This window comes from Syngnathus floridae, chromosome 21 (genome assembly GCF_059516105.1).
Source record: "Syngnathus floridae isolate MCC-2025c chromosome 21, RoL_Sflo_1.0, whole genome shotgun sequence".
NCBI classification, from domain to species: domain Eukaryota; kingdom Metazoa; phylum Chordata; class Actinopteri; order Syngnathiformes; family Syngnathidae; genus Syngnathus; species Syngnathus floridae.
This window is the reverse complement of record NC_142433.1, coordinates 9,795,229-9,807,621: the sequence shown is the minus strand read 5'-3', so window position 1 is coordinate 9,807,621 and position 12,393 is coordinate 9,795,229. Positions and strand designations below refer to the sequence as shown.

The window sequence follows — 12,393 nt, the reverse complement described above, 5'->3', positions numbered from 1 at the left end:
GTTATTTGGGTGAAATGAATGAGATGTTTAAGACACCATCGTTCTGTCTCTATGTAGATGAAGGGAAATAATCGATTGCTGAAGGTCCAAAGGTGTTGTGATAAACAAATAAACATTTTAGTGATTAGTGACATATTTGTGATAAACATATTAGGCAGGATAATCACATATGTTAACTTGACTGCCCACACTGTATTTATTTATGGTTATTTGTTAAATCGAGTACTGTTAGACGTGAAATAGGAAGTGTTTCACATAAATGGACGACGAAAGGGGTACTCACCATTGTAGCTCCTGCTGGTCAATGATACGAGCCTCTTCTTGCAGTGGAAAACATACAGCGAACAAACACCGTGGAACCTAAAGGAATGAAATTAAACATTAACATTTAGCCTCAACCAACATTCACAAATAAATTCATAAATAAAATAAATAAAACAAGAAGGCACAATCAATGAATAAATAAGAGTGATGAATAAATAATAAATAAACAAATAACCCAATAAATAAGTACAGGACGCTACGCAGAAGGGGGAAGAGAGTTCAGGATCCTAACAGCCTGGAGAATGAAGCTGTTGGTGAGTCTGGCGGTGCGGGAGCGAAGGCTCCTGTACCTCTTCCCAGAGGGCAGAAGATCAAACAAAGAGTGAGCGTCACTCACCCTCACAATCGTGGCCGCCTTGCGGGCGAGATGGGAGGCGTAAATGCCTTTCAGGGAGGGGAGTGAAGCACCAATAATCTTACCAGCCGTGTTCACTATGCGCTGCAGGGCCTTCATGTTGTATTCAGTGCAGCTACCACCCCAGACAGCGATACAACTGGAGAGGATGCTCTCAAGTGTGCCACGGTAGAATGTAGTCATGACGGCCGGAGGAGCACTTGCTTGCCTGAGTTTCCGCAGGAAGTACAGGCGGCGCTGAGCTTTCTTCGCCAGTGATGCGGTGTTGGCGGACCAGGAGAGGTCCTCACTGATGTGCACCCCCAGGAATTTGGCGCTGCTCACCCTCTCAACCACAGCACCGTCGATGGTCAGCGGCAGGTGTTGGGTGTGACCCTTCCGGAAGTCAACAACAATTTCCTTGGCCTTGTTGACGTTCAGCAGGAGGTTGTTGTCCCTGCACCACACGGTTAGAAGGTAAACCTCCAACCTGTACTGAGTCTCGTCGCCCTTGGTGATGAGACCCACCAGAGTCGTGAGGAGTGCACTTTTAAGCTGTTGCTGATAAGCACTCTCAGCTGCATCATTGAATGGGATGCCACTATGTACCCTGAATTCTTTTTCAAATCTCAAGCGAAAATCATCAGTATCTTCCCCAGGCTTCTGTTTTATTCCTGCCAAATGACCATAAATCGCTCGTCTTTTACATATAGTTCACCCTCTTTGCACAAGATTATTCCATTGTGCTGCATACTCCCCTCCCAATTGATTTCCCTCAACGGGATAGGGGAAAGGCCCTTGGTTATTTCTACCTGTATAATTTCCTCTAACCTTGGCCCAGTCTTTTCCCAAGGCAGACATTGCAGCTTCTCCTGCCTCATGCCCATTCAGTCTATAGGAATGTATGATTCCAGCCATGTCTTCTGCCCATTTATCTGGGTCTTCTGCAACAGGGGTAACCCCTTCAACTGCTTTTCTCGCCTCTTCCAAAGTCCATGGCCGAAAAACATGTATGTGGAGAGTAGCCTTCCCCTGCAATAGGGTTTGGCACCTGTATCATTGGGCACACATAAGCATTGTCCAAATTTTGGGAAAATCTAGCAGCATTGGTCATACTTCTTCTTCGCATAGGAGTTCTAATAATTACTGTTTTTGCTGTTATATGGGGGAGGGTGCAGGTCTGTTAAACTTGGATACAAGTTTTTCATAGGAGCAGAAAGCTCCTCTTGCCCCTCTGCTTGAGCTGCGCCTTCAGCTGCGGCTTGCGCTGCGCCTTCAGCTGCTGCTTGAGCTGCGGCCGGGACAATGCGCCTGCGCACTGTGGCTTCATTGTCTTCCGGCCTGACAAACATACTCGCAGTCTCATCACTTTTTACCATTATAGCTTTTGTCTTTTAGATTTGTTCTCTTCTCTCTTGTGAAGCTTTCAACCACATTCTAGCACTATTCAAGTCTCTCTCTTTTCTTTCCTTTCTCAGTCCCTTTGTCTTCCTAGCCACACTCTTCTCCAAAACATCAACCACTATCTTCCACACTTCAACTTTCAACTTCCCTTCTACGCCATACTTTTTCTTCCACTTCGGCATGTATCGCATACAATTAAGAAATTTACTGGCCATGTACTTCTCATCTCCTTCAAGAGCTAGAGATTTACCGTTTTTATTTCCCATCTTAACTTGGTTTTTTAGGTTTATACATTTTTTTTCCCACTGTTTTTCTTTTTTTGAGGATCCTCAATGCAGGTTAAAATTGACCTTTCAACAAATTCTCTTTGTAGTCAATTTATCCTACCAGTCACACTCTCAACCACACAAGTTTCTTATCCCTGCCTCCGCGAAGTCCTCTTTAAAAAAAAAGCTGCTTCATCCGGAGAGGGAACTCGACAACACCCCCTCCTTCCCTGGGAACTAAAGACAACATTCCAGTTACCCAGCCCTGCCAACGCGAAGTAGTACTCCTTAGAACAGTGGTTGTCAAATGAGGGTACACGGAGGTACTGTAGGGGGTACATGAGATTTTACAAACATATATAAAACAGTTTGAGAATCACTGCTCCAGAAGAGCCACTTCATCCGGAGGGGGACTCTACAACACCCCCTCCTTCCACAAGACTTAAGATCTTCTGTCCTGCCTATTTACTTGTACTTTTCCCTGTGCACTTTTACTTGTACGCGTTTCACAACAGCACAATCACACAACTTTAGGGCTTTAACTTACTTGTCCCCTGGATTGTTGCACTGCCGGATCCCGTCAATCCACCTCTGTCAGACGAAGGCCGACCTAAGATGCTGGCCCAGCGAAGAATTTCGTTCCCAGGCCTTTCTTTACCAGGTGTGGCCAATGGACGCTGGCCCGTCGATAGTGTACAGTGTGTCGGCCTCGGTCGGCCAGATGGCGGGTATGAGAGAATCCGGGTCACGGCACCAAAAAATGTTTTTGCAAGAACCACACGGGAGACAGTATGCCCTTTTTAAGCACTTGCAAGTGGAGAGTTATTCGTCGCTGTGCATACAGCGATGATCGAATGAGGTCTAACTTTGGATTCTAGCAAGAGAGTATTTATTGAGAGCAGGGTGGGGGTGACGTTAGACATGTTTGGTGGTCACCTCAACAACTGGTTAGTCAGTGCGGAGTGTCCAAGCTCATTCTTTTACAAGGTCGTGGAAACAGAAACTGGTGGAGCATTTTAGATGACTAACTATGCAAGAATGTTTCCACACCATTTGGAAAGTTTCAACAACTGAATGGTTGAACTGCAGTTGCGCGATCGGACAAAATTAAGCTCCCTGCGCACTGAGGTCCACTTAAATTTTGGAAAGTACATCAGGACTTTAAAGATATTTTCTAAATTTCAGCGACGGCTGTCACCATAATGCGACCAGCGCGGTACAGTTGCGCGGTCGGCAGCACGCTACGGTTGCATGTTCAAAGGTGCGCTGCAGTTGCACGATCGGACAAAAATACGCAAATGAAAAAAGGCTTGAAAAAGGCGGGGTTTTTTTCTTTCTTGGAGCAGATTAATTGTTTTTTACGGAAGAGGATTAGGGCCAGTGAAGAAAAAAAAAACGAGGGGTGACTGGATTCTGACTTTTTTTCTCAGAATTCTGACTTTATTCTCAGAATTCTGACTTTAAAGTCAGAATTCCGACTTTGAAGTCAGAATTCTGAGAATAAAGTCAGAATTCTGACTTTATTCTCAGAATTCTGACTTTATTCTCAGAATTCTGACTTTAAATATATAGTCTATATATAGACGCTCCAATTTCCATAACATCTGGCGCCCTCAAATGACGACCAACATTCGTGCCGGTTGTATCCGGTTATAACCAGTCTTTCACCTGTCGAAAACGGAATCGCCGCCATCTGCCCAGTGTATGAGTCAGTCGCGCTAGGTGATCAAAGCCGGACAGTTGCGATTCACGATGGAACATGATCAAAGGTAAGCTCCGGGAAATTATGATAGACTCGACATAGGGGCGTGAAACTTTTAGGGAACAACTATCATATAATGGTTATTGACTGATGTGATTGTTGTGATGATTCGCCCTGACGTATTTCCTCCATGTATTATTTTATGCAAAACATCTATACATAGACTATGGGCGTGTGCACGTACAAAATCGGTGCTGGATGAGCACAGATGAAGATCTCCAGTGCGCCCTCGTGGCTGGGGCCATATCACGCAACAGGTTCGAGGAGATCATCCACTACATTCACTGCGCCGACAAAGCGCACCTGAACCTCAGCGACCGGATGACAAAGCTGCGTTCCATGATGGACATCCTCAACGCTCGGTTCGGGGAGGCGTATACAATGGACTGCAATGTTGATCTGGACGAGGCAATGATCGAATATTTTGGAAGACACGGATGCAAGAAAGCAATCCGAAACAAGCCGGTGCGGTTCGGCTTCAAGGCCTGGTGCCTGAACAGTGGGACCAGCGGCTTCCTGCTCCGCTTTGACATCTACCAGGGGGCGAGTGGAGATGCCTCTGAAGTGGAACGCAAGTTCGGCAAGGGCGGTGGCACGTTCCTTCGACTTCTGGACGACCTCCCCGATGCTGTGCGTGCACTTCCACTACGCGTCTACATCGACAACTATTTCACCGGCCTCCCGCTAGTTGCAGAGCTGCGCAGGCGGGGCTACGCTTGCACGGGGACGATCCGAGAGAACCGCATCCCGCGCTCCTGCCCGATCACAGATCAGAAAGCTATGAAGAACAAGCCGCGTGGTGCCGAGTCTGTCGTGTACGACACAGCAAACAAGATTGTGCTCACTCGGTGGAAGGATAACGCCGTGGTCACCATCGCCTCCACCCTCACCGCCGAGCATCCTCTAAAGAAGGCGTCACGCTGGTCAGCGAAGGAGAAGAAGAAGGTGGCAGTGGACCAGCCATTTGTTGTCCAGCTGTACAACCGCAGCATGGGCGGCACGGACCGCGCCGACCAGAGGATCGGGCTCTACCGCATCAACATGCGTCGGAAGAAGTGGTGGTGGCCGATATTCACCTGGATGCTGGACGCGGCCGTCTTCAACGCATGGGTGCTGCACCGGCTGGATGAGCATAGCGGGACGTCTCTGCTGGACTTCCGACGCGAGGTGGCCCGAACTCTGCTTGCAGCACCAGGCGTCACTCGAGCTCGGAGAGTGGGCAGACCACGCCTGTGCGCAGTTGCCGATGACTCACGCTTCGACGGCAAGGAGCACTGGCCAGAAGTGGCGGAGCAAGGCCGAAAGTGCGCACTGCCGACTTGCAAATCGCGTCCGTCCAGTGCGTGCTCCAAGTGCCGCGTGGCACTGTGCAGGAAGTGTTTCCGTGGTTACCACCAGCTGGAACAGAATGTGTGAGAAGCACTGATCCGTTTTCTGACTGGAAGTGGCGGCGCAAGGCTGAACAAATCACGGCCGTCCACTGCGTTTATGGTACCGCAATCTTCAGTCCACTGTGTTTATTGTACCATGGTTTTGGACCGTTTTCCCAGAAAGTTTGTTGCCAATAAATACGGCTATGAAAGCCAACTTGTGTTCATAGAAACTTCGGCATTTTCTTACGACTGGTCCCCATACTCCATACAGACGGCCGCTGTTGACTGGAGGCGTTGCACATGCATGGCCATTGAAAATTGCGGAAATGGTCCCTTTCATGTTGCAGACAGCTGTTACGTGTAAAACACAACTAACTCTGAACATTCAAATAAATTACATAACGTTACACTTGTAAATCGTCAGAATGCTCAGATTTTTGTGCACGTATCAGCCCATAGTCTATATATAGATGCCGCATATCTCATGTACGCGACGTCATAAACAAAAAAGCGCGGCGTATTCGTACTTAGGGACACCTAAGGACCCAGAAAATATGCACCTTTTTAGAAAAAAAAAATTGGGCAGATCCGGGTTAAGTTCATTTTGGTGACTGTTGCGTATATAACTGGGTCCGTGTAGCATGTAGCTCCGTTGCTAATTGATAGCTCTTGACGGGATGCGCCGCAATTACACGTAAAGAAGCATTATGCGTATTTTTGTACATTCAGTAGTCAGTTTTATTAAACCGATGACGTAATGTACGATTATAAATATATATATACATACACGTCACGGGAACGTCACAAAGCGTCGGTAAAACATCGCGACTCGCGTCATCAAACCACTTATATGCCTTGCTGACTCCATACCATAATTCGTGGCTAGCTCATTTTAAGTATGTACACACTCACATTAAGTCAACTGATGATTGAAATAGTGTATAAAATGAAATAAAAAACACATAGACTTCAGGTATAAATGTGGTTTAATAAATTCTTAAAGATTAAACAGTTGCAACATGTTTGTCGAGTGTGGATTTGATTTACAATAAGTATTATATTTGTGCTTCATTCTTTCAAATTGATTCTGTGTGACGGATTTTTTTTTCAATTATCGTGCAGATTGACAGTGATGTCATCGCACTGATGGACGATGCCACTCTTGCCAATTACATCCCTCGCTATGGAGACCGCATTGCACTCTTTAATTTTTGCAAGACGAGACAGCCTATATCCAAAAGAAAAAACGGACCTTTAGAAAAACTACGTGAAAAAATGAAACTCAGGAAAGATAGTGACAAAGAGGACACCACCTCAAAGACACAACCACAAGAGACAAAGAAGCAGAAAACAACAAGAAATATTGCGATCGGATGGATACACAGTGATGGAAAGATGACCAAACAGGTGAGGGAGAAGCAGGGAGGGTGTACCAGAAAACTTCAAATGTCCACAGAAGCTGGGTTGAAAGACATTCTCAAGGAAGGAAAAAACAATTTTTCCCAGATGGAATTTCTCCCAAAGGATCACAATTGGACTTTGAGTTCGAGGTTTGGGATTTCAAACAAAACTGCCTCACTGATGACACCTGCCATTCCATCGGCTATATGTACGAGGCTGCAAAGCTAACATTGCTGCGTTTTTACATTGCAACAAGACCAAAAGACAACCAAGATGACGTCCACACACACAAGGAAGTGACCTCAGACAATGGCAGTGAATACAATGCCGCGGAAAGTGACAAGGTCTCTGTTTATTCAAATGAAGTCTACCAGCCATTCAACATTTCTGTTGATTCGGAAATTACCTTTGGTCCCACATATGACACAGAGGAAGATACAGAAGTCACAATGATCTACGATGGTCCTGCTATGCCCCTCAATCTACCTGATCCACAGGATGTGTTGACTATAACTGTCCACTCCACTGACACATTGAATGATATGATAAGAGCATTCTGTACAGAGGAAATATTGAACAAACCACTCAGTGTGAAACGCATACTCCCAGATGATAGAGAAGAAGCAGGTGTTGGGTCTGGAGTACTGAGAGATGTTCTCACCTGTTTCTGGCAGGAATTCTATGACCGATGCACCCTTGGTACATCAATTAAAGTGCCATTTATCCGTCATGATTTTTCTGCAGCAAAGTGGAAAGCAGTTGGGAGAATACTTATAAAAGGTTACCAAGATTGTTGCTATTTCCCAAACAAACTTGCGTTTCCTTTCCTTGAGCAAGTGCTTTTCAACTGTGTCTATAGTGACCCAAGGGCCCACTTTCTGCAATTTGTGAGCAGCCAGGAGCGTGACGTTTTGATAGACGCAGAGAAGGACTTTTCAGAAGTGGACCAAGATGATCTTGTGGAAGTTCTTGACAGCTATGGGTGTAGAAAGAGAATCACACCTGAAACCTTTCCCACAATACTGCAGGAAATAGCGCACAAAGAGCTTGTCCAAAAGCCCATACTTGTTATTGACTGCTGGAGGGAGGTTACTTTTCACCATGACTTCATAAGCCCTGACGCACTTAACAAGTTGTGCTCTGACTTGCAACCTACTTCCAAAAAGGTCTGCCAACTGCTGACATTTCCAAATGATTTAACCTCAAAGCAGAAGGAAGTGGTAAATCATCTGAAAAGGTTCATCAGGGAGTTGGATGAACTCAAGCTTCAGAAATTTCTCCGGTTTTGCACAGGATCTGATCTTATTGTCACCGACACCATCCTTGTAGAGTTTCAACAAATGACAGAGTTTAGTAGAAGACCAGTGGGGCACACATGTGGAAAGGTTTTGTACATTGCTGACAGCTATGAAAATTTCCCAGACTTCCGATCAGAATTCAATGCCGTTCTCGAAAGCAATATCTGGGTCATGGATATTGTTTAATTCTGTCAATAACATAATTATCCGTTGTAAGTTGCATCAACACAACATATTTTGTTCACTGTTCTTATTGGTCAAATAGAAACAAACTTTGTATTCGTTCCTTCACTGTTTTTAGAATTTTATAGAAACAGCTTGCATTTGGTATTATGTTTATTATATAAAAATTCTAGGGTTTAATTAAAATGACCCAAGATGTTATGCATAACCATTGGATGGTTGTTTTCAGCAGCTACGTAGTATTAAGTGAATGCTTCTGTAAAAAACTGTAGTAATATTCTATTGCATTCAATAAACTCACTCTTCATCCACTATGTATTTCCTGACTGCAAAATGTAACATCTTTGTTTTTGTTAGTCACAAATGGAAAAAAATAACCATAGATCAGGTAAGCATAGTTAAAAAATAATAATTTTGCAATGAATTATTCTGGAAAATTTGGGTCATTAAGGAAGTGTATAGACTACTGATTAAAAAAAATCTGAAAAATTATTTTCTGAGGAGTTTATATGTTCATTATATCAATACGCTTGTCAAACAATCTTCAGTAATTCCTCTCTCAACATAAGATACAAGTCACTTGCATGCAATGGATCTGATGGAGCGTGCCATTCATTTTCCTCCATTAGCTGACAACACAGTTCAAATACAGTTTCATCGCAAGGAAACTGGCATTTTGGAGTGCACTCTTCCGCAGTGATATCTTGCATTCCAGTGGGTCGATCCTCGGCACTGTGCATGGCAGGGAATGAATACATGACGACTGGCCGGCCTGAAGCTGTATCACCGTTCGACCTTGGTCTTATTTTGTGTGAGTTCCATGTGTTCACAACTTCATCCAGCTCATCCTACACAAGAGCAGCATAGTTAAGTATTTAAGTACATTGTTATTTTTTACTACTCATTTATTCATTTCAAATTCAAAAACATGATGGGGAGATAAAATATTTTACCTGCACAAGATTAAGAAAGCAGAACTGGATAAGTCTTATGACTTTTATCCAGAAAATCTCCTGTGTAGTGACCATCCTCCTGAAAAGTTTGAAATAAATTAATTCAGAACTGTGCGCTCTGTTTGCGAAGGATGGACCACCACCCTTCAATGCGCTGATTGGCAGTACTTCTCCCGTAAAGAAAACTTTTCTCCCCAGCAAAATTGTCAGAGTGGTTTTGTCGCAAAAAACACTTGCATCTTTTCAACACAGCCATTTTCTGTGCCTCTGTCTGCACGGATCCTCTCTGGACATCCACCAATGCGCGAAACTGTTTTGATGAAATAACTTCCAATCACCTTGGGATCATTGTTTGGGGTATAGGCCTCTGCCCATAACACATACCGGCTAAACCCATCAATACAACCATTGATGCAAATCCCATAGGGTTTTAATTTATCATAGCCATCCATGTGCCAAAGAGCATTTGGGCCTCGACAGCTGTACTGACGTCTTCTAAGGCGTCGTGCTCTTCTTAATTCTACGCTGACTGGGTCAACCAATTTTATAATTTGTCTTATTGTATCTTGTGAGACAACAAATCCTTTTTGAATCGCACGTAGATGAAGCCAGCGATAACCTTGCATCTGGCCACAAGTCAGGATTTCATGCTGGACAAAAGCCAACACATCTCCCAGGTCCGACTGATTCTTTCTTCGGAACAGACCAAGTCTTTTACAAGTTCTCTTCAGAGTCCGAATACTTATAATAGTCTGAGCATTATGTGCTAAAACTGCAAGTATTTCCTTGTTGCTGAATGCAAATCCAAAGCATAGCTTGATTAAGTCATCCAAATCCGGCTTTTCAGGCACTGGTTGAGTTGCACCCTCCATCAGTCACTTTATCTGCACAACAAAGTAAAAACAATTACAATTTGTCAAACAACAGTGGGCATTTTGAAAACATGACTTTATGACAGTATGCTTATTGTAGAAAGTTGTTTTTAAGAATAATGTTCTCACTCCTGGTACAATGTCAGGTGTAGTAACTTCACTAAACAAGTCTCATCCAGTGAGTAAATAAAGACGTGCGTGTGTGCATGATTATACTTCAAATGATGTAACCTTGAATGGTGGCACGTAGAATCTCTACTCTTAAACAACAGTGTGATCAGTGTATTGAGTTAAATTTAAGGTTCAATGATAGTGCAGCCGGCCACAATCAGCAGGGTATCGTTTGTGCCGCGAGTCGCTGTGTTTTACCGAGGCTTTGTGACGTTGCCATGACGTGACGTGTGTGTGTGTGTGTGTGTGTGTGTGTGTGTGTGTGTGTGTGTGTGTGTGTGTGTGTGTGTGTGTGTGTGTGTGTGTGTGTGTGTGTATGTATATATATATATATATATATATATATATATATATATATATATATATATATATATATATATATATATATATATATATAATCGTACATTGTTTTATGAAACTGACTACTGAAAGTACAAAAATAAGCATAATGCTTCTTTACGTGTAATTGCGGCGCATCCCGTCAAGAGCTATCAATTAGCAACGGAGCTACATGCTACACGGAGCCAGTTATATACGCAACAGTCACCAAAATGAACTCAATGCTTTATTTACTCACCCCCTGCTCCTCCAAGAGTGAAATGACGTCCTCCGGCAATTCTCTGGCACGCAAAAAGTCACTCGTTGACGACATAATGTCCTCGCTGGTCAAAACCACACCACGCTGACTTTCCCTCCGCCACCCCACGCCATAAAGTCAGAATTCTGACTCTATTATCAGAATAGCTGACTTTAAAGTCAGAATTCTGAGAATAAAGTCAGAATTCTGAGAAAAAAAGTCAGAATCCAGTCACCCCTCGTTTTTTTTTTTTCTTCACTGACCCTAATCCTCTTCCGTAGTTTTTCCATTATTTGTAATGGGAAAATTAGATTCGGAATTCGAACAATTTGCTTCTCGAACCGCCTTCTGGAACGGATTGTGGCCGAAAACCGAGGTTTGACTGTATATAATATTGTCATGTCCTGAGTCACCTTAGACAAAGATACATGGCCCAGAGTGCGGAAAAGATTATGCTATCCCTTCCCACCACATGCAAGATAAGCATGGCTGGAAAGACGATCAAAAGATATATCAACCATACTGCCTGTGAGAGTACTAGGTAAGTACTTGAGATTGCTTCAGCATATGCTTCATCTTCATTGCATATTCTTGTTTTCTTGGTCAACACTAAACCGACCTATCTTGTTCCTTCCAAGATCATCAGAAGTGGAGCAGATGTAGCAGGACAGCCAGGAAAGCTCGTCTGGGAGGGACAAGGAGGACGAAGCTACGGACAGTCGGGAGAACGTATCTTAGCTCCAGAATAAAGAATTAGGGAGATTGGCACAGCTAATCCAGCAAAACGACATGGATGAGCTGGATTTCAGACCTGGCCCTTCAGCCCTGTGGTTGCTCTGGAAGGAGACTGCTACGAAGAGCCGGGAGAATGCATCAAGGCTGGAATAGGACATGGGTGAGCCAGATGTCAAACTTGGCCCTTCAGGCAAGTTGTTGAAGTGGAAAGAGCTGTTGAATTGGAAGGAGTCCAAGGGTGGAGAGAAAGACATTGACTCGGAGAGGCTCGAGATAAACTACATCCACATCTAAATCTGACTCTGAAACAGAGTGAAAGTAAGGCAGAGTACTCATGTTTATGTTTAGTCATGTTTTATTGTGTTGCTGTTTGCTGTGTTTAGAAATTCATCTTAAAATATGCATGTAGCTGTTCGATATTTTGTAATACGGTTAAATTACCTTAAAATATGTATATAGCCGTTTGATATTTTGTAATACTGTTAAATTCTCTTAAAATATATTCTTCTCCCCTTACTATGTTCCGAATACCTAGACCAGGGGTGCCCCAATTCTTCGATCGGTCGATCGCCTAGCCACTACTGGTCGATCGCGTGACATTAAAATGTTTTTGCGGTTTTTTCGCACTTGACGCATGCGCAAACAACGGCGCTAACAACACAACACTAACGCTCGCGAGTTCCCTCCAATCGTCAGATCCCTGATTTTTCTCTTGAACTTAAGAAAGGGTATAAAAAGGG

General features: G+C 43.8%; 1 protein-coding gene and 1 pseudogene across 2 annotated transcripts; one reads left to right on the top strand and one right to left on the bottom strand.

Moving 5' to 3' along the window:
* Window positions 1-6,346: 6,346 nt before the first annotated feature.
* LOC148380530 (uncharacterized) lies at window positions 6,347-11,520 on the bottom strand (annotated as a pseudogene). The gene is made up of 3 exons (XR_015854764.1): window positions 10,919-11,520; window positions 9,299-10,182; window positions 6,347-9,193 (listed from the first exon to the last, which is right to left on the bottom strand). The product of XR_015854764.1 is annotated as an uncharacterized LOC148380530 (transcript).
* On the top strand, window positions 7,179-9,478 carry LOC148380531 (uncharacterized). Its single transcript, XM_088364349.1, has one exon. It carries the CDS (start codon window positions 7,314-7,316, stop codon window positions 8,346-8,348), a length of 1,035 nt encoding a protein of 344 aa, XP_088220475.1. The 5' UTR covers window positions 7,179-7,313; the 3' UTR covers window positions 8,349-9,478.
* Window positions 11,521-12,393: the final 873 nt, after the last annotated feature.

What these genes read in the sequence shown, in the direction of transcription:
- LOC148380531 (XM_088364349.1), top strand. Translation starts at nt 7,314, where the DNA reads ATGATCTACGATGGTCCTGCTATGCCCCTCAATCTACCTGATCCACAG.